The 26,527-nt window shown below is 34.2% G+C and overlaps 3 protein-coding genes across 6 annotated transcripts in view; 2 read left to right on the top strand and 1 right to left on the bottom strand.

Moving 5' to 3' along the window:
• Positions 1-779: 779 nt before the first annotated feature.
• LOC129947106 (spliceosome-associated protein CWC27 homolog) lies at positions 780-2,629 on the top strand. The gene is made up of 5 exons (XM_056057537.1): positions 780-912; positions 974-1,124; positions 1,182-1,575; positions 1,632-2,204; positions 2,267-2,629. Exons 1-5 carry the CDS (start codon positions 871-873, stop codon positions 2,565-2,567), a joined length of 1,461 nt encoding a protein of 486 aa, XP_055913512.1. The 5' UTR covers positions 780-870; the 3' UTR covers positions 2,568-2,629.
• On the bottom strand, positions 2,569-4,367 carry LOC129947107 (peroxiredoxin-2). Of its 3 annotated transcripts, XM_056057541.1 has the most exons (6): positions 4,219-4,260; positions 4,035-4,135; positions 3,777-3,967; positions 3,583-3,700; positions 2,739-3,144; positions 2,569-2,681 (listed from the first exon to the last, which is right to left on the bottom strand). In XM_056057541.1, exons 3-6 carry the CDS (start codon positions 3,949-3,951, stop codon positions 2,631-2,633), a joined length of 750 nt encoding a protein of 249 aa, XP_055913516.1. In that variant the 5' UTR covers positions 3,952-3,967; positions 4,035-4,135; positions 4,219-4,260; the 3' UTR covers positions 2,569-2,630. The 3 variants fall into 3 exon arrangements, with proteins under 3 accessions (XP_055913516.1, XP_055913513.1, XP_055913514.1); XM_056057538.1 differs by lacking the exon at positions 4,035-4,135 and having other exon boundaries at positions 4,219-4,367; XM_056057539.1 differs by lacking the exon at positions 4,219-4,260 and having other exon boundaries at positions 4,021-4,141.
• A 1,541-nt stretch (positions 4,368-5,908) lies between these two features.
• LOC129944338 (neurexin-4) overlaps positions 5,909-26,527 on the top strand; it is a 55,239-nt gene continuing 34,620 nt past the window's right edge. For both annotated transcript variants that reach the window (XM_056053696.1, XM_056053697.1), the window contains exon 1: positions 5,909-6,276. In XM_056053696.1, coding sequence (XP_055909671.1) covers positions 6,207-6,276 — 70 coding nt within the window. In that variant the 5' untranslated portion in view covers positions 5,909-6,206. The remainder of the gene's footprint in view (positions 6,277-26,527) is intronic.

Raw genomic sequence — 26,527 nt, forward strand, 5'->3', positions numbered from 1 at the left:
TGTAGTATTATGATGGAGCACTTTTATGTACATTCACAGTAGCTGCAATTTGGCTTGGAAATTTTAATATACAAACGTTTAATAAAAAATATATAAAATATCTTCCAATTCCGACCACAATACAATCAATAATCTTAACTTGCCAGCTCACTCCATTCACCGTAACAGTCGCAAACAAACCACACAAAACAGTAACACGTAAAGGATGGTGGCTTCTAGGAGCCCCAAATGTGAAATAGGCTTGATGGTTGAAGGTAATTTTTCAATGCAAATCAGTATTATGTTGATGCGTTTTAGAGACCCGATCATAGAATATAAGAAGTTGTTGGTGATCAAGCGGCTTGAGAACTTATGCTATCTAAACTTAAGACTTAAGTTTTGTTTTGCAAAATACTGTCTTATGTCGTTTATTGAGTGCCTGATTCCTATGATCAAGGAAGGATCGACAATCCTGGCTTTTCTTTAAAACCAATGGTTACAGCAGCTATATAAACAAATGGGTTTTTCGATCTTTACAAAATATAATCCATAGAAGAAAATTGTTTGATTGAATTTTATATAGCAGGACAAAACTTAAGCGATCAGAATTAGGAAAAAGGTTTCGTGAATACCAGAACGAATGTGATTTCAAAATGGGTTATCCTACTTATTCATACCAATCATCCACTTTTTTAATGTAGTTGCCTTGTATTCACAATTAACCTGATAACGTGATCTCCGTCCACTTGGAATAATAAATGTGCTTCTACCTTAATGAATGCATCACTGTGGAGTTGACAGAATCGTTTCTTTTGTGTTGTGTCAACATTCAAAAGTTGACACTACAAAAAATTAGATTTCTTTTTATTGCAAAAGTTAACATCAACAAAAATGAGTAATATTTACATCCAAGAACCGCCAACTTCGGGAAAAGCAAGTTTCAACAAAATCGAAATTCTTAAAATTATATTTCTAATAAACTTTTTTATTTTAGGTTTTGCTGAAAACCTCTGTAGGTGATGTCGATATTGAACTCTGGACGCGAGAATGTCCAAAAGCTTGTCGAAACTTTATCCAATTGTGCATGGAAGGCTATTACAATGGAACAATTTTTCATCGTGTTGTTAAAGGATTCATTGTTCAAGGTAAAGTATTAAACATTTGTAAGTTTTTAGTTTCTGGAATTAAGCCTTATACAATAGGTGGTGATCCAAATGGGGATGGAACTGGTGGAGAATCCATCTACGGTGCGCCGTTTAAAGATGAATTTCATTCCCGTTTGCGTTATTGTCGTCGTGGTCTGGTCGGAATGGCGAATTCAGACATTGACGACAATGCATCACAGTTTTTCTTCACCATGGCTGCAACGCCCGAGCTTCAAAATAAGAACACACTATTTGGAAAAGTTACTGGTGATACGGTGTTTAACATGTTGAAGCTGGAGGAAGGACTCGTCGATCACAATGAACGACCACTCTATCCACACAAAATCATCAAAACAGAAATTCTCCACAATCCATTTGAGGATATTGTTCCACGGACAACGAAGGCAGAGGCAAAAAAAGAGAAACGAAAAAAGAAGGAAAAGGGAGTTAAGTAAGTCATAAGTCCCATCAAAATTGTTTTTTTTATTTATCAAAAAATCTCATTAGGAACTTTGGTTTGTTGTCCTTTGGTGAGGAGGCCGAAGAAGATGAGGAAGAAAGCAGCACATTTGCCCAGAAAAACGCCGGCAAAGCTAAATCCCTGCATGATGTTGTTGATGATCCCAAACTAAGCAAAGAGGTGGAACGAATAGAACGAGGAAACACACCTTCCGACATTGAAGACTATGATGGTTTGCAAGAAGATGAGACGATCGAAGAGAAACTTGCAAAAATCAAGAACAAATTGCTAGCAAAAAAAGAGAAACAATCTAAAAAGACAACTAAAGCTCTAGTTCCCGATGAAGAATTAGACTCCGATGAAGATACACTGATGACAGTCGATCGACAGAACGAAATCGATCAGATTAAGAAAAAGGAAGAAATTCAAAAAGAAATTGAGACGCTAAAGAGACAATATCAATCAGATAAGAAAGCCAAAAATAAACTACTAGAGCAGAAAATCGAGAAAGAAATCGAAGTAAAACCAGAGTCATCAAATGAAATGGTCAAAGACTACATCGAGGAAAAAGTGAAGTACACAACGATGAATCAAAAATTGCCCAAGAAAGGGCCAACGAGGTATAAAATGTTTTTCTTTTTCTTACCATCCCCAAGGCATTTAAAAAAATTATTTTTTATAGAGAACAATTCACTTTGGATCTTCTAAAAAAGTTCCGAAATAAGTTAGAGACTCTCAAGCAAAACACTGACTACAAGGACACTGAAGAATCACTCAACGAAGCAAATGTGGAAAAAGAAATCCAAGGAGACGATTGGTTGGCTCATACCCTGCGATTTGAACAAACTGCTCCAACTTTGGCAAAAGATGCCTCAACGAAATCCGACGATTGGTACGATGCCTACGATCCAAGGAACCCCTTAAACAAACGCAAACGTGGCGAGACTCAGCGCAATCAATCTTCCTCAAAGAAAACTCGATAGATCAAATTTGAAATTGATTTTTCTTAGAAAAAAAAAATACACAAATCTACTTTATTAGTTAATTTAGTTGTTTCTCTCAAAGTACTTCTTCTTCTCCTTGGGGTTTGGAACAATCTGGAAAAACGAAACTGTTTTTTTTTCTGGGGAAAATTATATTATATACCAACTTACAGTATCACTTCCTGGCTTCCATCCAGCTGGGCAAACTTCACCATGAGTATCGGTATATTGGAAAGCCTGAACCAACCTTAAAGTTTCATCCACAGATCGGCCCACAGGCAAGTCATTCATTGTGATTTGTCTCAGCACACCGTGTTGATCAATAATGAAGAGACCACGCAAAGTGTGACCCAAATCATCCAGATAGACACCATAGTCTTTGGAAATTCGATGTGTCAAATCACTGAGTAGTGGAATTTTGATTGTTCCTAGACCACCTTCCTTTCGGGGTGTATTAATCCAGGCCAAATGAGTAAAGTGTGAGTCGACACTGCAAGCTATGACCTCTGTGTTGATTTTACGGAATTCTTCTATGCGATCCGAAAAGGCGAGGATTTCCGTGGGGCAGACAAATGTACTGGAATTAAAAACAAATGTTTTGATAGGAAGAATTTCATTTTTAAGTTATTGAATTAAAACTGATTCAAGGATCAAGCTTGTACAATTTAAAATAAAACAAACTCGACTTTTACTACCTCAATTTTGCAATGTTACATAAAGACCTGCCTACCCAGAGTGTGTACCTAGCCTACTGATTAATTCGAGATAAATTAGATCAGATCTGAGCGCCTTTAACTACAGTAATATTCTCTTTCATAAGCAATCACTGGCAGGCCCACGTTTCTGTATAGCTACACTTTTTTTTATAAAGTATACATTTATAGAGCTTTATAATTACGGTTATTGAACCCTACCTCGTGCTCATACAATTTAAGTGCAACAACTTTACGTATGCATTAATTAACAAACTATGAAGCCTTAGACATCAGTTTTCCCATCAATGTTAAGTACTTACAAGTCTAATGGATAGAAGAAAAGCACAACATATTTTCCCAAATAACTCGACAGAGCGAGATTAGTTATTTCTCCATTGACTACAGCAGTGCCTTCGAAAGTTGGTGCCGGTTTTGAAACTAAAAAATAAGATATGCATATGCACATTTAGCCCAGGGTATCATTTATTGAAAAAACAATCTCTAACAAACTTACTGACAGCTTTTGTGTATTGCAATTGATGATCGGCTTTGACTTGTCCAGCTGGATATACAGAACCATCGGCAAATGAGTAACAAGAATCATCTTCAGCAGCGGCAAGATTGGCCCTTATGAATGGCAAAAATAGCAAGATCCCAGTTAGGGTGAATATCTTTAATGCCCTCAGCATTTTCTCTTGGTAGGAACTTGAAAAGAAATGAAAAACAAAGTTTAGCCGGCTAAATGCAGCCACGAATACAATTTTCCTCAAACCACGTCTTTCTTCTTTTGTCTCTGATAAGCAAACACTTGAAGAAGGAGGTGTATCGCAAACAATCGTCTTCGTCTCGTCGATATTTGGAAAAAAGAAATTTCTTATCAATTAGATGAGAAAGACTAGGCGTAGTGGATAGTTCAAAACATTGATAAGATAAATAAAATAAAAAACAGGTCATACCGTTGTGTTGGTGTTAAATGTCGTTAAAAATGCTTTGGCTTTCTCTTCGAAATTCTTTTATTTTTGTTTTTTTTTTTCAGAGGAAGAGGGTGAACGAAATAAAAATACTCAATTTAAGATTTTTGTTTCTGCAGGTTGGTTTAACTGATAAAAAGTAATACCAAAATGCTATTATTTTTGTTTGCACAACAGTAGTACGAAATTAGTGTAATGCTGCTACAAACAAAAAAACGGAAAGAGGAATAGGAGGTAGACCTAAATAGGATACTAAAATACTCTCCTGCTGAAGAAGCCATCTTCCATTTTGTTTGTTTCTTCAAAATCGGTTGGGTTAAATGTACCCAAGAAGATAAATTTCGAAAATATGGAAAATGAAATTCAAATTGAAAATGATGAACAACATAACCAAACCAACAGAGTGCTGATATTATAACATATTCACTTTCTGATCCTATTCCAGTGGTACCTTCAACTATTATTCCTTCAACCAGCCAAACCACCAAAAATAAAAAAATATTTGTAAAATGAGTACCCAAGAAGTTGTTATGGATTAACTTCAAATGCATAAAGAACCTTGTGACAAAGTGGGTGAAGCAATATCCGTAATGAAAGATCATAACAATAATATACAAAATTGTATAAAAACTCTTTATTTTCTTTTTATTGTAAATTATAAATTACTTATTTTTATTAATCCTTGACGGTGTCAAAACAAAAATACAATTCACAAGGGTTGTTCGTTTTCTAGACACGAATACTCACATACCAAAAAACGAACAGGAAAATTTTGAATATCCACTTGCGCAAATATGTTTTTTAGTGGTGATAAATTGATTGGGGTGGTTTTAAAAGTGTCTTGTCGTACGCAGTTTAACAGGAAATTGCGGCCCTACATAAATTTCAATGCGTTTTTATATTCAACAAGAAATGTAGGTTCAGAGTTCATTCTCTGTTTTAATCAGAGATGAAGAAATTCATTGCAAACTCAGCTTGCTGAACACTATAATTATTCGAGCTGTCAGTTCTGATTCGAAGTGAAATTCTATTCGGGTGAAAACCGCAATAGCTTTTTATATTCCGGTCGAACAAAAATATTTCACGTGAATGATTTTCCAAGGGAAACTCACAATAAGGCTGAATCAGTATTTACTTTGTTACTAAGTTGTTTTTTCAAGAATTTCACTATACTTTAAGATTTTATTTCTATTTTTTAGCTTTTGTTAGGCTTTTTATTGATATCATTACACTTTCGTAAGGTCTTGCAATAACACTGTACCTTCAAAAAGTTATAGTATTTTATAGGAAGTCAAAATTACTTACTCTACCACTGATTAATTTTCTTCCAATTTCTAGTTCCTGCATATATTTGCCTCCCTCAACTTTTTTATATTACTTAAATCATAGAGAACTTATAATACAAATATAATATAAGTTCTCAAGATGCAGATACAAGTATGGATATACTTTATACAATAAAATTGTCAGATTTCGAAATACAGAACAATGTAAGCCCACCATAAAGCCAAGTACTATGTATTTTATTTAAAACAAAAATCAACTCCCTTCAGAAAAATCTATTACAATTACTCGTAGCCAACGTTGACAACATCAAAAACAAAAATGACAACCAATTTCAATTTTTCTACAATAGTTTTTCGAAAACTAAAACATCAAAAATCGAATCAGAAATATTTCGAAAGCCAAGCGTGTTGGTGGTTAACGTCTACGTCGCGCGACCATACAACATTTAACATTAGTGATTAATTTATTTTCTCCTTTTGGGTGTGTTTTTTTGTTTGTTACTGCATAATAAAAAGTGAAGTATTTTTATTTTGCAAAGTGTTTTTGTTCGTTATAATTTATCCCCGAATGATCTCCTACATCAAATAACTAATCAATTTCAGTGGAAAATAAATAAATAAAAAGTTAATTCAACCAAATGCTTGTGTAAATAAAAAATTAGAAATAAAAAAGAAACAGCAGTGAAAATGTTTCGTGCGATGAGTGTTCTTGTGCTTATAACACTTCTTCTTGTCACCGTTCGGAATGTTAATGCAGGTAAATTAATAACTAATTATGAGTTAAATATAAGAAAAAATTAATTTAAATTAAACTAAACTTTGGTTTTTGTGCTTAAAAGTGAACTGAGAAAACATACAAATTATAAGGAATTCTAGCTGCTAGCTGGTGTAGTTAGAGAGCTCCATGTTAGAGACACAATAAAATATTTTGTGGAGATTGGGCGTGTACGGCTTGTTTGGATCGCTAGAATCGAGAGTGGGGCAACACTACGGTAACGATCGAATCGATGTAACATCACATTGAGAAGTGCGGCAGCCTTAAGAGGCAAGGGGATCGCATTATCATTGTTATATTCTCAGGTTCAGTTGTTGTGTACAAGTGGGTCTTCTCTTTAGGCTTTACTTGTCTTCTTGTTGCTTTTTGCTTTGGTTGACTTTTTTAACTTTATGACGCGTTTTCTGTTGATCAAGTTAAGGGTGAATCACGTTTATATATAGGTATAGACAAACTGTTGTTTTCATCAGTTAAGTTAAGACTGTCTAGGTAGCATATTAATTAAGAAAACATTCATTGGAATCTCCACTAAGTTTGTAAAATTTGTATGGACAATTGCATGGAAGCGGCTTTTTTTTTGGTGGAGTGAACAAGATGGAAGCAGCATAACCAACATGCCTACCTATAACTATGCCTGCCTACTCATTTATTGCCGGTTTACAAGGAGATGGTGGAAATATCTCCAACATCTCGGCAAATAAGTATCTACTGAGCATGCGATTATCCTTGTCAAGTTAAGGGGTTGTTTTCTTATTTGGCTGACACTCAAGTGGGGTTTCGGGTCCATGTGAAGAAGAAACACGTGATGCACTGTTTCCCAATATTTCCACGTTTTTTTGGTATTGCCTTCATATGGGGAAGCGGTAATGCGTATATTTGCTCTTGGTCTTGATTACATAGGTACAAGGGTGATGGTAGAACCAGGCTACAAGAAAAATGAATGTAGATGTTAAAGAACATTGATTTCACTTTCATTTTCAATGTATTATTTGTTGCTCTTAACAAAATTAAAGATTACATAATGATCCATGTTATATAAACAAAACTATTTCATTGTCATGTCTTCGAATTAACAAGAAAAATGTACCTAGGCATAAGTACCTATTTTTTATGAAGTAATTTCTAGTATTTACATACATATAAATATAACTGAATTATCTAAACTTCCGCTTCGTTTTTTTAGTGGTAATCCAATGTTCTTTTAACCCTAACAGTCGAAAAAAAAAATGCGAATCAGTATTGTTCTTCGCTATTTTACAAGTCTATGAAAAACAGCTTAAGTAATTTTCATCCCAAAAATGGGAAAAAATATACAACCCATCCAGGAGAGCCATTCCGTAATTTTGAAAACGATATTCGTCAAAATTATTATTATTAACGTTATCGTAAAATGAGGTAAAAATAGTTATTGAAGAAGCAAAAAAAGATAAAGTACAAGGGGAAGATAGATAACCGTATGAATATTTTAAAAATACCTATTACACCAGATTTCTTACTGCTTCTAACTTTGGACTAGTACAGAATTTTCGACACCGCTGACGTCCCCACGAGTTTTCGATAGGCAATTATTTTTCCGGTACATAAAAATGTAATTTTAAAGACCCATGAAATTATAGGGGCATACCTTTAAAAATCCTTGGCTCGGTATTATATAATAGACTCAACGAGTGTCTCGAATCTGAGCAAATATTAAACGAATTGCAAGCTGGCTTTAGGAAAAACTTCTCGACAATTGACCAAATTTATTCATTAATAAATATTGCTGATATTTATAAAAGTAAAGGAAAAAAGCTTTACGCTTTTTTTGTGGATTTTCGAGCAGCCTTGGATACAATTCCCCGGAAAGCACTTTTTTACAAGCTATATAAATATGGAATCTCAACTAAATTTATATCTGTCATTAGAGCCGTGTACAAAGAAAATGTCGCATGAGTTTTTGTTGGAAGTTTTCTTTCAGATGAGTTTGGAACGTCAATGGGCGTTAAGCAAGATTGCGTTTTAAGTACTCTTCCCTTTATCTTATACATAAATGACATAACTGATTGGGTAAAAGGTGGAATTGACATAAGATGAAAGAATATTCGAGGACTAATGTTTGCGGACGATATAGTTTTCCTAGCTGAAACTATGGACGGATGCAGCTAATGATAAATAGGCTTCAACTTTATTGCAAAACATGGAATCTGGAAGTGAATCTTTCTAAATGAAAATGATGATATTCAGAAACGGTGGTGGGAGATATTCCAGGAGGGTGAAGTGGATGTTTGACGAGGAACCGATAGAAATAGTAAAGGAATACAAGTATCTGGGAGTTTTACATCTTGAAACAGGAATAAGACCCATCTTTTTAGACACACTTAAATTACTTTTCAACTCTATGTCAAGAGTTTTGGTGATGGGCGACGAAAGAATCCCGCGAATAATACTCACACAAGCTATCAATTCTGAAGTTTACTGTGTTAAAGAGTGGAAGAAATTGGCAAGAGAATGCTCAACTACTTTTTCAATATCAGCAGACGAAAGTATCGAAGTGCTTCAGTTGAATTTTGATGACTTACTGAAGCATCTACTTACAGATCTTACTACAGTAAAGCTAACCATACCTTGAACCACCACACTTACTTCTTGGCCAAAAACAGTACACATAATATCGGCTTGTTATATAAAGTAAGAAGTGAACTCATCAATTTAAACTACATTCCTCAACGTCCAGAATTGCCAATATTGTGCGATTTATGTAATCGCAAAGAACGCGAAGATGTATTTAATTTCCTGGGACTTTGTCCAATACTCAATTTATTTTGGGATATATATGTATATTCGGTTTAGAAGAAACGATCAACATCTTGAATGGATAACTAGGGTGGGACCTTCTGTATGAATACTAATTGAATTGAGGAAATTTTTAAAGGTTTTAAAGTTTGAAAATTATAAGGATTATTTTATTGAATTGTATCTAATAAGATTTTTTTCGTATATATAAATAAAAAAAAAATTCAGTCTAGTAAACGGCCTTCCGCCAACCATTTAAAGACTTGTATAGTCTTACAATTAAAAATATAATGTTTTGTTCTTGTATCTTTTGAAGTCGACAAAACTAACTAACTAACTCGTCAATAATTTGCTTCACATAACTTTATCACTATCGCTTCGTCAATCGTTTTCAGTACAAGATTTTTCATTACTACGATACTGGAACAGAAATGTCAAAATGAAAGATAGTGTAATCACATTTCCCAAATTTGTTATTTTTTCTATATGAAATTCTGAAAATTTGAAAGAAATTTTGTTATTTACGATTTGTCTTTATGTTCGTTCTATTCACCTCCTCGTATTGAACTTCGCTTCGAAAAATATTTGTTATTTCCGAAACTATTTTGGATAATGTGATTTGTGGAAAACCCAGTCAAACTATTGATACTCTTCGCCCACCCAAAGTCTCAATATGTACAGCAGATCTTAAAATTAGGGGTATACATGCAGAACGACAACTGTCTGGCAAGTTTATTATTTCCAGTATCATTTAAAAGGCTTCTTTTAAAACTCAAAAACGTTAAACTTACTTACTTATTTACATAGTTATGAATAATGTTTATATAAAAACAATGCTTGGATATTAGTTTAAAGAGATAAAAGATCTGATTCATATGTTAATTTTCTTCGTAACCGTATTAATTGTTCTTTTTACGAGTTCATTTTCGATTTGCAACAAATTAGATTACGCCAAAAAAATTGTACTTCAATTTGCTTAGTTAAAATTCGGAAATTAATGACAGGCGATACCTGTTTGGCTATCGTGCAAACGCTATCGTTTTGACGATATCACTTTTATGATTATCGTATTACCTAAAGAGAGATTGTCGTCAAAACGCTATTGTCTGACGAAAATCGTTTTACGGAATGACCCCCAGGTCTCTCAGTCCGATAATGTTAAGGTAGATAGATAGATATTTTTAGTCAATAATTTTAAGGTTCTTGTATAAAGCATGAAAAAAAAGTCGTCTGCCCGAGTGACAATGTTATTTAATTTTATATTCAATTTAAAATCATCCAATTTTTAGTTTTTTCAAGTAATTGTTACTTATTGACTTGTAGCAAAATTTACTTTTAATTCAGTTAAACAATAAAAGGGAGAGTTGTTGTGACTTTAAGTATAGTCGAAACAAAATTACTTTAATTACTTTTACTGGAAAATGAAAATTGCTTACTTTAAGTTTATTAACAAAATCCTAAGATAAACATGACTTGTAGTAGACACAAAAATACAAAAAAAGGAGCTTAAACATTTTCATCTATGATTCTTCTTCTATAGATCAACGCCTCGGTGGTATATTTTTGGATCAGCAAACCAATCTTCTCCATTTAGGTAACTTACTATTTCATTGTCACTTAGATAGCTTTTTCGAAAGAATAGTCTCCTTAGCTCCTTTAATATTGGACATACAACGATGAAGTGGATAGTGTTTTCGTTCACTTCCATATTGCATAAGGAGCAAATATGAACCAAATCGTTTCTGTGTGGCTTAAAATTTAGGTTAAGATGTTCACCTCTTACTTTAAAAATAGTTCCAATAGTTTTTCTTGAAAAATCGAGCCTAAAGTAATTATGTTTATTTAGATTATAGTCAAGTTTCGAACAAATGTCCCTTTCCGTAGATGTTCTCGCCTTTTTTATGAATGTGTTCCTTTCATTTTCATCGGTGGATTGGATAACCTCGTACAGTGCTTTTTTCATCTGGAGACCAGTACATCCATTCAGTTCTAGAATAATACCACAATATGCAGCAAGATTAATCCAATCCTTGTAAATCCAGTTTTTCGACGCATGACACTTCTCACACATCTATTATGAACGCTAGCTGTCGTTTTATTGTAAAATTTTTCCAGTGCTTTAACAAACTTGGATCATACACCTAAGTTGTAAAGTTTACAGAAAAGCGTTTTTCTGTCAACTGTTTCAAATGCAGCTTTCAAGTCAACGAAAAAGGTATAAAGTTTAGCATTATGATTGATTTTGCTTCGTATTATACATCCAAGAATACAAATGTTATCAGCTGTAAAATACCCTTTTCGAATCTTCACTGATACTCGCTCAGTTTTTTATTTAAATTTACCCAGTTAATAAGCCTTCTATTTAGTATTGAATTGTCAATCTTCAAACTTGCATTAAGAAATGATATTCTCCTGTTGTTTGCTGGGTCGTTTAGGTCACCTTTTTTAAGCATTGGCCATGTAATAGCCTCATCGAAGCAATCGGGATGTACAGCAAAACTAAAGATGATATTGAGTGCTTGCGCCAGTTTTTGCTTAAATTCGGTGGAAGTATATTTAAGGAACTCTGCGGGAATCCCGTCTGTGCCAGCTGCTTTGCCATCTTTAAGCGACTCTAGTTAAGGTTCTTAACATCGAAGGGTTTAAAAATTCAAAAGTATTAACAATTATTATTGGAATTTACTAATACTCTTTAATTTGATACGAAAGAAAGAGAAATGTCTTGGACACAAAAGAGCTATTTATCAACACTTTCTGATAAGGCTTCTGATAATGCTGTTATCTAAAAGTGTGCGTTCATTGCTCCAAAAAGATAGATATGCGAAAGGCCAAGTCATTAGCAGGACCTTTACTTTTCTTGCTTTTTTCAAAACAAAATGTTGCTGTCGTTTGTGTAAGTGCCTGGTAGCTCTAGTCGGAATAAACATATTTGTTTGAAAATGACCAAGTTTTTTTGTGACAGATTTGTAGGTATCAATTTGACTATCACCTTACGTAGATTAAATTCGATCATTTTGTTTGTCATTTACCAACAACCACCTTAGCCGACTCCACCCCAGATCAAATTCAATCATTTTAAATGTCATTTATCAACAATCAGCTGACCCGATTCCACCCCAAGCTTCACCGATGATATCGTGATCCTTGATAAGCTTTAAGGATATTCTTTGAGAGATTATCTAAAGGTGTCTACTAATTTAAAATCAATTCCTCGATTGAAATGATTTGCAATAAAAATTAGGATGAGAATCAAAAGGCAACTTTCCTTAAAAAAGCAATAAAGATTTACCTTTTTTTCTTTACTTTTTTATAAATTTCCCAAACAAATTTTCAAAATTATATAACTTTCAAAAACTGTTGGAATAAAAATCAACCAACTTCATCTTTAAAATGATGAGTCGATAACTTCTAACTCTTTGAACCTCGAAAAAAAAAACTTTTGAGAAATAATCAAGGGTCACCTCGGGTCAGAAGTAGATACATATACGACAATTTCAATCACGAAAAAATACAAATTTAAATCTACACACAATGTACTTGTTTCATACTCATAATCAATCTAAAAATAATGCTCGGAACGAACTTCGGATCAATAATTATGACCTGATGTCTATTGTTCTATCATGTTTATAGAGAAAGCTTTAGAGGCTAATCGTCAAAACGACAATCAACAAATGGCCACTCAAAACCCGGCATTGTAAAAAAAATAAAATAAAAAAAAAAACTTTAAGTTGAGCCAAACTACTAAAAGGATTTTCAATAAGGGCGAGTAGATATTGAAATGGCTTGGCGTGGCGTTTGATATGCATATGTGGCATGTAGCGCCGCACAGTGGTGCGTGAGCGGAAAAAAGTCTTTTTAAAAAGTCATATTTATCATTTTAAAATGTATGTTTAATACTCTTAGATAACTCGAGCATATGATTTAAAAGTATTTTTTAACATATATGTATATTGTATGTTCGGATTTACAAGCCCTCAAAGTTAAAAAATAATTTAACTCAAATCGCGAAACGTATTTTCAACAAATTTTGAGAAGTTTTTTTCCAAAGTTCCTTTTAATAAATTCTCTAGCTTCTTACAAAAATTTAATATTTTCGATTATCTAAACAAAAATAAAAGTATTGATTGTTTATAAAAGATACCTTCTATAAGTAGTCTGAAGCTTTTTGATTTAAAAAAAGCACCAAAAGATACCAAGAAAGTAAGTATGCCAGCATATGCTCCATACATTCATGTTAAAACACAGAAAAAATCAGCTGCAGACACGTGCAGATGTGGAAGTTATGATCAAAATTGTTTCACTGAATCGGATTTCAAAAAACTCCGTTTTGAAGGTGGTGTTTACCAACAAGTTTGATTTCTTCTATTTAAAACAAGGGCAAACTTTATTTTAAAAATAAAACAAAATTAATACATGGACCCAGGTCTGAGAATTTCGATTTTTGCGAAATCATTTATTTCTGCCTAGAATTTTTTTTAATTTTGAACTCAATTTTCTTGAAAACAATATAGTTTTCTGATATTTTTCTGATATAGCTTAATACAAAATAAAGAAAAGGATTGAGTAAAGTCCTTTATTTTGCTTAATTTTTCGCTAAAAGTAGAGCAGGTAAAAATAAAAAAGGTGTTATATGTAAAGTTTTTTTTGCTTTGTTTTTGTTGTGTATTTCGTAATTTTTTATTATCTGGCTTATTAGAATAAAATCTCTTACTTAAATCTTTATACATAAAAGATTTTGTAAAAAAAAGTCAGTGTTGAGTTATTGAGTGTTTAAGAAAAATGTTTACTCTTTGATCAACCAAGGAGTGAAAGTGAAGTGAAATAACCCAAAGTGTTTGGCCGAAACGTCAACTATTATGGGAAGACTACGAAAGAGTTTTGACGAATGCTGTGATCGAGCAGAGGGACGAAATTAGAAATATATTTTCTCAAGAAGAGATAAACTATGCTGTAACATTAGATTGTTTTTCCTGCTCACAATTTTATTCGGATAATGCTCTTGCATTATTTAACAAGCAGAATGTCGAAACGGCAATATTAAGTATTAAGACAAGATTTTACTAAAAAAAATGTATGTAAATATAACATCAAAAGCGTCTAATTTTATAAAAATATCAATAACTTTTTTCTAATAATTTTTTCTTGACCAAATTTTGACAAAGCATGTATAAAAGTAATACTAACATGTGTGTTAAATTTCATTTCAATCAAATTTTGACCAAATATGTATAAGACTAATCTTAACATGTTTGCCAAATTTCATTTGAATCCTTTGAGCCGGTCAGATTAAACAGACTTTTTTCCGCTCTCCCATATAACCCGAACCACTGTGCGCCACGCCGCCGTTCTCAGTCCATAACTAACGTCGTTTTCAAAAAAGTACTTTTTGAGGATGCATTATCACCTGGTGAACTTCGCGTGGGTTGGTGTCGGTGGTTAACATAGCCATTCATCCAAAAAATCCGACTCGTAACTAAAGATGATTTTTCGGCCAAAATTTTAGAGTGCTCTTCCAAACGATTCGAAGCCCAGTCAGTGAACAAACGGCGTTGTCAATGGTCATGAACTTTGAGCTCCTGGGTCAGTTGGGTCTTGTACGGGTGTGGGCCCAAGTCCCGACGCAAAATTCGCCAATTTGAAGTCTGGGAAATGCCCAGTTCTTGTGCACGGTAAAGAATAGACTGCCTCGGGTTCTGCTGTACACTTTCACGATCTTGCGTTCCTTGAACGTACGGGTGTTGGCAGATTGTATACTGTACCGGTCGTCTCAAATTTGGCCACCAAACTTTAAAGAGCCGACTGTGAAGGCCAACCACGCCTACCTTAAAATGGGCGCAACTTTTGCGTTAACGAACATTCATTTTGATAATAATGTTTTATCATTTGAACGTGCTGTTCAATCGTGTAAATTGCCATGATGATTTGACATGAACAACTAAATAATAAACAAAATGAACGCCACCGGGAGCCAAAATCTACCCGGGTCTTTGTTTATGAAAGCCATAGTACTCTCATGGTGGAAGTCGAATAGGGCGGGATCTACATATTTTTTGTGGAACGTCTAGCGAAGACATTCATGGAGAAATCCATTGCAGTCGGGAGACTTAGAAATGTTATAATTTGAAATAGAGAAACACAATAGTGAATTAACGAAAGTCTGAGTGCGAGAGGTATACGGTTAGATTAGGTTAGGTTATAGTGGCTGTCCAAGATGGAAACGGACACACTTAGACCAGTTTAATGGCCCATTGTGATAAAACATGAATCTTGAGGCTTCCTCCTAAGCTCAATGGAACCAGCTTGAGTCCCTTACGAAACGTGAGAGGCTGATTATGCTAATATGATTAAGATCGTTTAGATCGTTAAAGAAGAATTCTCCTAGGTAATTCTTGCTATTTCGAGCTAGAGCAGGGCATGTGCAGAGAAGATGAAGAACTGTTTCTTCCTCTTCCTCGTCCATACAGCTTCTGCAAAAGTCATTTGAGAATACGCCTAGTCTCGTTGCGTGCTTTTCTATTAGACAGTGTCCGGTTATGACACCTATTATCGAGCTTATATGCGATCTGCTTAGAGAGAGCAAGCACCTTGAACGTTTTATATCCAGTGTTGGCCAGATGTTTTTTGTGTCTTGACACGTGGAGAGGTTCTTCCACCTGGTGCCTGCCCTCCTCGCAGCGTCTTGCATTAGCAATAGTTTACAAGTAGAAATTGGCCAGTACTTGCCAAACGTGGTAGGATGGGCTGTACTGTACCGTTCCTGGCGAGTTCATCTGCCTTACAGTTACCTGGAATGTCTCTATGGCCCGGCACCCACCAAAGGTGAATATTAAACTTTTGCGCCATCTCCATTAGAGATGAGCCAATTGTCTCGATTTCAACCAATATTTTGTGTTATAATAAAATTTGTCGAACAACGTCGATTCAAAAATTGTTCCCCTTTTTTATTTTCAATTGAAGTACAACAGTGATAGCAAGAAGATTCATGTCCACATTAATTTAATATTTAAAAATCCAAATAATCTGAATTTTTAACTAAGCTAAGAAACTACTTCCTAATTCAAGGTTACGACGTATTAAAAGTTAATAATCAGAAACATAATAAATTACAAGAAATTATGAAATAAAGAAAGACTAAAATAAATTCACTAAAGTCACACTATTAAGTCTGAGTACAGTAAAAGTTCTCTTTAAAAATTGTATTGCTTATAAAATCATTATAAAATAATAATGGAAACTTTCTTACTTGGTCCCTATACATAAATCAGGTTCTAAAAATGATGATGTAGAAAACTATAGGGGTATTTGTAAACTCACCTCAATTTCCAAATTGTTTGAAAGCATGGTGAAAATATAGCTTGATTTTCTTACATGTGAATATTTATCAGAAGTACAGCATGGTTTTGTATCTGATCGATCATCTGTTACCAATTTAAATTATTTCACTTCGTATGTCAATAATGCTATGGAACAAAAATTTCAAGTGGACGCAGTATACACTGACTTTAGTAAAGCCTTTGATTCTGTGAACCACCAAATACTTCTAAAAAAACTTGAGATTTTTGGTTTTCATTCTCACTTTCTTCGTTGGTTATCGTCATATTTATCTTTTAGAACACAACAAGTTAAGATTGGAGATACATGCTCTAAGGAAATTCAGTGTACATCAGGTGTCCCGCAAGGTAGCCACCAAGGTCCGCTTCTTTTCATAACGTTCGTTAACGATATTGTCTCGGTCTTTAATTATTGTGAATGCTTATTATATGCGGACGATCTGAAAATATTTTCAAATGTTTCGAGTTTGGGCGATTGTCAACTTTTGCAATCTGACATTGATTCTTTATCAAATTGATGTCACATCAATAGCCTTAAATTGAACATCAAAAAGTGTAACACGATTTCTTTTTCCAGAAAATCTCATATTTTTTTATTTAACTATGCAATTGAATCTGTGGATTTAGATAGGGTTTTAAGTATTAAAGACTTAGGAGTTATTCTTGATTCCCAACTTTCTTTTAAAGGTCATTTCGATTATTTGGTTCCCAAGGCCAACTCGCTAGTAGGTTTCATAAAACGGAAAAGACTTAAAAGACCCTTTCGTGTTATTATCCCTGTATATATCTCTCTTCAGATCAATTTTGGAAAATGCTGATGTTATTGGGAGTCCGATTTATATAGTTCATTCTGATCGGATTGAAAAGATTCAAAGACGATTTACAAAATATGTATTTAAGAAAATTGGTTGGAACTTTAGTTCTAGTTATGAGGCTAGATGCCAATTACTTGGAATAAAGTCGTTATAATCAAGAAGAAAAATTCATAGTGTAACGCTTATTAGAGACTTACTATGCTACCATATTAAATGTCCATCTCTTCCTACCCTGGTACCAATCTATGTTCCCGCTAGGTCTATGAGAGCTAGATCCTTCTTATTCCAAAGAATTCACATGACAAATTATGGTAGTAATGAAACTTTATCAAGATCTATTTTATATTTCAATGAAGTGTCTTCAAATATTGACTTATTTAATCTTAATCGTAATAAATTTAAAACTGAAGTATTATATTTATTCACTTTTTAATTTGCTCTTGGAGTGCTTATATCTGTTAGCTGTAATATTGCTTGTAGATTATATTAAATAAAAAAAAATTAAACCCAATGATTACGTATAGAGTATTAGGTATATTTCAACCAATGTATTTCCCTTTTCGTAAACTAGGTGTTTCTTTTTAGAAACATAAGATGAAGAAGACAGGAAATAATTGTTTTCTATTCACTACAATTTTTCATTGACAAAAAATTTATCATCGCAATCGCGAGAACATAACAAATTCCATTTAAGAGCAGAAGTAAAAGATGATTCATCGATGATGATCAATCGATACAATCAATTTTCTACACCACTCAACAAAAAACTCACGTGCACCACGTAATTAACTTTAGCATTTTTATTAATTTCAAACCCCGCAAACCAATGAGCATCTTCTAAACTTATATTCATGGCAATCAACCTAATGGGAAATAGATAGGTTTAAATTTTGTATTGCACTGCACAAGCAGGTAGGTGGGTAAAGTAGGTAGCTCCTTAAAAACAATAAACCTAATTAGTAACCCTTAATTACACAGATCCTTCCATAGTATTATCTGCCATCCTTGATAATTGAGATTTCCTTTTTGATAATGGTAATTCTTTTTCGTTCTACTGAGTCAGTTTTTTTTAGCTGTTAGTTGTCAGTTGTCACCACCACCATTGCAATGACATAAAATGAAACTCGACGACCTACAATAAGATAATTCTTTTTTTAATAGCTGTTGCAATGGCTACAAAGACTTGTGTCTTTGTTCAATATTGCCGCTCCTCTATAATAGAAAGAAAAGTATGAAGAAGCATTCGCCTTTATGGTTTATTATTTTTAAGACCTTAACTTCCGTGAATTTTAATTTTGCACATAAGATGATGGTTTTTAATTGCCAAGAAAGCCCGCAATGGAATGCAACACTCAAAGACCATACAAATGGGTTAATACACTCGTAAAGAAAACAACAACTATAAAATTTTCAAGAGTTTAAAATTTACAATTTCGCTTTAGGATCCATAACCTACCGAGTGTTTTTTTTGTTGTTGTTTAACAGCTTTCAAGTTAATTGTTTTACTTTCCGGAGCACACGCAGTTAATTGTATTGAAACTTATTAAGGCTAATGTCATAGTAAGAATGAGCTATCGAATTGGTATAGGGGGGGGCGTTGGGGTGACTTTCCTCCGCATCGACATGCGTTTAGGATAATTAAATTAGACATATTTAAACGTTAAGTCAATTAAATGGGTGGGGTGAGTATTAAGAACGTTTTTTGACTTATGGCCTCTAAAAAACGATACGATTACTTTGCTACAGATTATGCTTATAGGGTGCACAGTTGTTGTTTTTAATTGTAGATAGGATAGATTTTTGGTGGAAAGAAAGTTTTATTGAAGTCGTGAGGTTTGAAATTCGGAAACTTGTGAATTCGTTTTATTTTCTCGCATCAAAACGGACAGATTAAGACTTAAGCCAAATGAGAGTTAAATAATTCCAATATTTTCTGTGTTTCGAGAGGAAATTTAAGATGAGCAAATCAGTCGACACGGTTATGGTCTAGTTCGATTTAAAATAAATTTAAAGGCGGAGGTTAAACAAATCATAATTTTAATTCTTTCTGCTAACTACGTAGCATTTACCTGACATGTTATAAACTTTGCATAAATTTCTCAGGTTTCCTCCAGATTAATCATTGTTATGTTAAGGATCGATTAAAAAATATTAAAGAACGTGAATACAAACATGAATATCTTTAAGTGTTATACACTACCGGTCAAAAGTTTGAGACCACCTTCAAAGGGTTGCTTTATTTGTACCTGGCGCCTGGGTTTATGAATGAATATAGGATTTTTTTACATTCATTGTTAACTTAGACCATTCATAAAAGGTGCAAGTGAAAAAACCCCAGATATTAATCCTTTTCAGTAAATTATGAGGAATTTTGTGAAAAAAGGTAAAAAACCCAGTATTGGGTTTTTGGCTTCTATTTATTTGAGACTGTGATCTTTTCCAGTAAACAAAGTTCGCATTATGGGAAAAGTTAATTAACTATTGAAACTCGATCTACGATTATAACCCTTATTGAAAAAGGCTATTTGCAAAGAGAAATCGCCACAAAACTGAAGATATCCAAAGGAGCAGTTCACAGGGCCATACAGCGTTACTCTAGTACCGGCGGTTTTAAGGATAAACCGAGGTCAGGACGACCTAGAGTTACGACGAAAACCGAAGATCTGCATATCATCACCATAAGCAAGCGTTCTAGAAAGAAAACAGCACCAGAAATACGCACCCAGATCAATGAAATCCGTTAAGAACTATTATCTGTATCAACGATACAACGAAGACTAAGGCATGCTGGACTTTTTGGTCGCGTTGCAGTGCGGAAATCATTTCTACGACCCCAAAACAAGATCCCATAAGGATTGAATACTTCAACAGAGTTTTATGGAGCGATGAGTCCAAGTTTGAGATATTTGGCTCGAATCGCAGAGTGTACGTCAGGCGCAGTGCTGAACAGAAGATGCTACCAAAATGTTTGGTCCGAATTGTAAAGCATGGAGGCGGTTCTGTAATGGTTTGGGGATGTTTTTCCTTCAATTGAGTAGGAGTCCAAGTTTGAGATGTTTGGCTCAAATCGCAGAGTGTACGTCAGGCGCAGTGCTGAACAGAAGATGCTACCAAAATGTTTGGTCCCAATTGTAAAGCATGGAGGCGGTTCTGTAATAGTGTGGGGATGTTTTTCCTTCAATGGAGTAGGAAATCTAACACGATGGATCGGAAGGATGTATAAAGAAGTCTATAAAACGATATTGGAAGACCACGTTTTGGTATCTGGGCTCCGATTAATGGGTGAATGTTTTGAAAGCCAGCAAGACAATGACCCAAAACACACTTCAAAACTTTGCCGGGGGGACCTGAAACAAAAACAAGATGAGGAAATTCTAAAAGTAACGGTATGGCCACCACAGGCTCCAGATATTAACCCCATTGAGCTCTTATGGGAAGAGCTTGACAGAAATGTCTGGAATCACCATATAACATCGAAATCTGCTCTTTCGGAAACTCTACAAAATTGCTGGAATAATATTCCATAATAAAATTACAAAACCTTGTAAGAAGATTGCCCAGAATTGTAAAAAAAATATTGAATTTAAAGGAAGGTTTTTTGATGAAAACTCAATTTAGAGCTTTTATTGTTTTTTTTTTTAAATAAATAATTTATGTTTAGTACAAAACTAGTTTATATTTTTCTATCAATTACAACTAGACATGCTCTTCACTTTTTTCACGCATTAACTTTTTTCCTAAAACTTCAGTTTAGGGGTTAAAACTCGATATTTCTCAAATTTCAGAGGTAGGCTCAAACTTTTGACCGGTAGTGTATCTTTAAGTTTTTATTATTATCTTCCGGTGCATGAGGCTAATATGTTTTTATTTCCCGCCTCTGGTAACACAACTTCATGTCAATCAGCATTATGTAGAACAAATAGCTCATGACTTCTTTTCTGCCATTGTAATTCACATGGAAGATCCAAACTGCCAGCTAACATTTATGCTAGACAATGAATAGAAATGGTAGATGTTGACTCCTGAAAGTGTTAAGTACGACCGATGACGACGACGACTGTACGTGGTGAGACAACCGTGGTGGTTGTATAAATTCATATCATTAAAGTGCGAACTTACACTTTACTGTTTTTGCACTGCATTCTACTGTTTAAGTACAAAGAGTCCACAGGACGCCATTCTCTTACACCACCCTGCAGTCAATGGAGATTCCAAAGGACGATACAGTTCCTCAACCTTTCTGTTCTTTTTTGTTGTTGTTTCTATGTGACAAGTAGCAACCACTCCGAGTCAGTCAGCTAGACTGTGAGCGATTTAAATAATTCTTTTCATAATCCAACCGTTTGTTAAATGTGAACGAGAACATAATGCACTATTGCTGTGCTGCAGCAGATTGCACAGGAAAAGAATTTATAATAAAATACCATGCACACAGGAGATTATGCCACTTTGGACTTTTTGTTCGTCTACACATTTTTGTTTGTATGGACAAAATAAACAATTTTATTTGCTTGTAAGATTAAGGGCAAAGGAGCCATATGTCAAATCGATTTGTTTTCTTTTCGCTGTATTTTTCTTAAATTGAACTAATTCTTTGGTTTTCACTATCAATCAAATACAGCGGACGTACGAATTAATTTTTGTTTTTTTTTTTTGCACTGAAACTCGGACGGAAGAAAATAAAATACGTACAAGGAGCGGCAAATTGACGTGACATGCCACCATTAAACTATGAAAAAGAGCACAAGGATTGTTTTCTGTTGCTAGAAGCGTAGACGTAGAACGCAAAAAAATAACAATTCATGGTGGAAAATCAATAAAACGAAAATATGAGTTTATTCACTTTGCTGACTCTGGTGCATGTTGATTTTGATCGGTACGCTTCTGATTGATGGCATAATAAAGAAGCCAGGTGCTTGGTGGTAGAAATAACAAATAAAAATAATAAAATTACTGCACTTCAAGTTTCATTTAATTTTTATTTGAATTATTTTAGGAGCAATGAAAATGGTTCCATGTTACTGGAAAGTTCATTCTTCAGTCTTTAATAAGTTTAGTTTAGCTTAGTTTAATGTTTAAGCTAAGTACGGACGATTATCAGATCTTAGGTATTAACTGTAAACATTTAAAATTAAAAATTATAACCATTGTGAGAACGTTTAGATTTGTCCAATTTCGTTGATAAATTTTATATCTGAACAACTTCTGAATTGTCGTACATAGCAAATCTTCTGCGCGGACACAAAATCCAATAAGCTAACTATCTGAGAATAGACACTTTAAAACAAAAGTGCCAATTTGATGTACGAGGGGCGTTCAATATATTCTCGGTATCGATATGAAGGAAAATGCGAATTCAATTTAAATTGTTTTTATTTTTCAATATAATCTCCCCTAACATCAATGCATTTGTTACATCTTGAGATAAGCTTTTTTAAACCCTCAAAAAAATAAGTTTCCTCTTTCCCTGCAAAATACCCATTTATTGCCGACTCGAGTTCTTCATCATCCGAAAATCTTTTTTCACGAAGACATTGTTTCAAATCCGGAAAAAGGAAGTAATCACTAGGGGCAAGGTCTGGACTATAGGGTGGATGTTGAATTTCTTTAAAACCACAATCTCGCACAGCAGCCTTGGAAACTCGCGCCGTGTGAACAGGAGCGTTGTCATGAAGAAGCAACACACCCGCTGCGAGTTTACCCCGTCTTTTCTTTCTAATTTCCTGCCGAAAATTATGCAAAGTGGAAGCGTAGCATTTGGCGTTGATTTCAACTTTTTTTTGTACTCAATGAGTAAGATTCCCTTTGAGTCCCAAAAAACTGTGGCCATGAGCTTCCCGGCAGACGGAGTGACTTTGAACTTCTTCGGGGGGTCTGTTCCTTTTTTATGCCACTGCATGGACTCTTGTTTGCTTTCAGGGTCATAGTGGTGAACCCATGTTTCGTCCCTAGTAACAGTCCGATGCATAACACCGTCCGCGTTCTCACTACACATCTCCAAAAGCTCTCTACAGCATGCGATTCTCACTTTTTTCTGAGGCGCTGTGAGCATTCGTGGCACCCACCTTGCACTGACCTTTGAAAGGTTAAGATGGTCATGAAGGATGGTGTGAATGGTACCAGTCGAAAGCTTGGTGATCTCTGCCATCATTTTCACAAGTTTTTCGACTTCTTTGATGCTTTCCCGTACAAGCACTAGCCGGGGCGCCGGAGCAGGGGTCGTCTTCAATGCTCTCTCTGCCTCTCTTGAACTTACTTGACCACTTTTGCACAGTTCGTAATGAAAGTGCGGAACCCTGGTAAACTGCCACCTTTTCTTCATGAATAGTTTTTTGACTTTTTCCTTGCTTAGTGAGAAATTTAATTACAGCGCGATGCTCAATTTTCACTATCATCGTCTCAGTTGCCATTATGATTCTGTTTAAATAGAGATTTAACGGTAAATAATAATCACATTTATATGAAATTTTACATGAATGCACTAAATTATAGTATTACTTGATAAATAAGTCAATTTATATATATAACCACAGCTTCGCCCCGATACTGAGAATATATTGAACGCCCCTCGTACATACAGCTGTGGTAGAAATAATAGCACTATTGGGAATCAAAAAATCTCTTTGAAAAATAAAGTTTATTCTAATAAATAAAGTAACATTTTAATTGGGTTATAGAATGAAATAAAGAAAAAACACCATATTTCAAAAAGAAATCATTTTTTTATTTCACAATTTAAGAAAATAGAGTTAATTTTTCTAAAAAAAATAATCGGTAAAAAAATAGCACTACTGCTTGTTATACAAATAAAACCTTAAAAAATAATAAACTGCAGCTTGTATAAATGATGACTTAAACCTGATTGAGCGTTGGTCGGTTAATAACTGCTTACTTCTTAGCCCAGAGAAATAAAAGTGTCTCGTGGTTTCAAAAAACAAAATTGATGTGTCTTACTTTCCAGAAATACTTTTGAATAACTGTCCTATTCCTTATATCGACTCAGCTAAAAATTTAGGTGTAGTTTTTAACGGCAGCCTTACCTGGACACATCATATAAACAACACAATTGGGAAATCGTATGGTGTACTACGTATGCTATGGTCAACACAGCACTTTATTCCCTTAGCAATTAGAATTTTGCTAGTGAAAACGCTGATTTTACCTCTGCTTACTTACGGCTGTGAAATATTTTGTAAGTTAGATTTCGAGAGTAAAAGGAAATTAACGATTGCATTTAATAGCGCAATAAGATATATTCACGGACTGCGACGTTACATAGAGTTTCGCAGTATACATCCCAACTTCTTGGGATGTCGTTTGAGAATTTTATAAAATTCCGCACAATAACCTTGTTCTCTGACATACTTCTAACCCGCCAACCTGAGGATTTTTACAATGAATTAAACTGTTTTCAACTCTAACAGATGTCGTGATCTAGTAATTCCGCTTTTTTAGTGTCTAACATCTGAACGTCAGTTCTTTGTCAACTGAGTAAGAATTTGGAATTCATTGCCGCGAGAAATAAAAAGTATTAATAACACGAAACAAATGTTAAAGGAACTTAAACTTTACTTTAATAATGCATAGATTAAGTTATATTTGTTAAAATATGTAAAACTTGAATTAAAATCAATTATGTACGTAGCTACTGTACATTTTACAAGCTACTCTATAAATAAGATTGTATCATAAAGTGTAAGCTAATCAAGAAAATAAATAAGTACTAAAATACTAAATACTTTGTTGGCTTGTGAAGCCGTTATCACATCTCCCGGTCATGAAATTGATCTAGCCTTGGCACCTTTGGACTGAAATACTCCCCCAAGACATCTTAATTGCATCCCAGAGTGACTGATTGCTCGTTGGTTTAATTTGGGAGACAGATTTCTTCACGTCAGTCCATACATTTTTAATGGGGTTTAGGACAGGCGATTGCGCTGGCCATTCCATTACATTAATTAAGTTCTCCGCAAACCATTTATGTGCCTCTTTGCTGGTATGTTTGGGTCGTTATCCTGTTGTAAGAACAACAAAAGCATAAGGGAGCATAACATTTTGGAGAATGTCAACACAAACATGTTGATCCATAACTGTCTTTATCCAATGTATAGGCCCAACTTCATTGTATGAAATAGATGCCCAAACCATTATGCTTGCTCCCCCATGCCTTACAACTTTGGTTGTGAATTTGAGGTTATATTCCGCTTTCGTGGAAATTTTGAAATGGGCAGAAATCAATAGGACAATCAAAATTTGTTATTTTAGCCTTACTTTGAAAAATAATAATGAAAAAAGTATTTTTCTTGCTTGAAATATCTCCTTAAGATCAAGTAAAGTCTACTGCATCAAATATCAAGTAGATCATATTTTTGTATTCGACATTGATTGTGTGGTGCGTCAATGAAAAAAACTTTAGTTGGCACAAGCAGAGATTGAACCCAAGACCTCTAGTATGACAGACCAACGAATGAACCATCAGGACAAGGGTACTACTTTAAACAAAAGTACCTACTGTTCCGATAAAATAATCAATTTTCAGTATTTTGTCCAAAAAAGTTCTTTAATTCAAAGACGATGTTTTTGCCTTAACTTCAAGTACCTTAAATCGTTTATAACCTGTCCCTTTAATATCAAAAATCTTTTCTTAAAATGAAAAGTATTATTAGCTCTTTCAGCTAACATTCTCATATATTACAGAACACAATTTCGTTCAAGTGGCTGCCTCGGCTTAATCTGAGTTTTTGTCACGTCAAAAACTTATTGATTATTATGGAAATTTTTGAATTTACTGCTTCAATCCGGACACCAAATGTGTCAATTTGGTTTGTTAACGTAGCCAACGTATATGAATTTTTCAACCTTCTCCAAAGCTCAAACAGTAGACTGATAATGGTGAGGATGGTTGAAGATTTCCCCTCAGACTAGTGTGTAGAATGTTGAGTAGTCTCACCAACTATTCGTGCAAACTTCCAGCACATTTCAGCAAACATATTTTTTCAAAAATCTTACTCTTTGGTATACACAGCACTCACTTGGGTGATAAGTTTCTAATAACCCAAAAGATACTAAAACGTAGCTACGAATTTCGTTACCCGGAGGTATGATTTAGATTTCCTGTGAACATTTCGATTGGAAAATAGCTTTCAGTAACAAAATAATTTATTGGTCTATTTTTTGTGATGAAACATTTTTTGAAATGCTTCGCCACGAATAATGGAAATCTAAATGTCCCAATGAAAATTTCATTAATGGACAGATTCAGACAACAAATGAAGTCCCTGTTTGTAGTCAACTTTAGTCAAATATCATGAA

Source organism: Eupeodes corollae, chromosome 2 (genome assembly GCF_945859685.1).
Source record: "Eupeodes corollae chromosome 2, idEupCoro1.1, whole genome shotgun sequence".
NCBI lineage: Eukaryota > Metazoa > Arthropoda > Insecta > Diptera > Syrphidae > Eupeodes > Eupeodes corollae.

Coding starts and splice junctions, on each gene's coding strand:
- LOC129947106 (XM_056057537.1), top strand. CDS start 871: ATGAGTAATATTTACATCCAAGAACCGCCAACTTCGGGAAAA. Junction 913..973: donor AACCGCCAACTTCGGGAAAA/GCAAGTTTCAAC, acceptor TTTTTATTTTAG/GTTTTGCTGAAAACCTCTGT. Junction 1,576..1,631: donor AAGAAGGAAAAGGGAGTTAA/GTAAGTCATAAG, acceptor AAATCTCATTAG/GAACTTTGGTTTGTTGTCCT.
- LOC129947107 (XM_056057538.1), bottom strand. CDS start 3,951: ATGCTGAGGGCATTAAAGATATTCACCCTAACTGGGATCTTGCTATTT. Junction 3,701..3,776: donor GCAATACACAAAAGCTGTCA/GTAAGTTTGTTA, acceptor CTTATTTTTTAG/TTTCAAAACCGGCACCAACT. Junction 2,682..2,738: donor GGAAGCCAGGAAGTGATACT/GTAAGTTGGTAT, acceptor TCGTTTTTCCAG/ATTGTTCCAAACCCCAAGGA.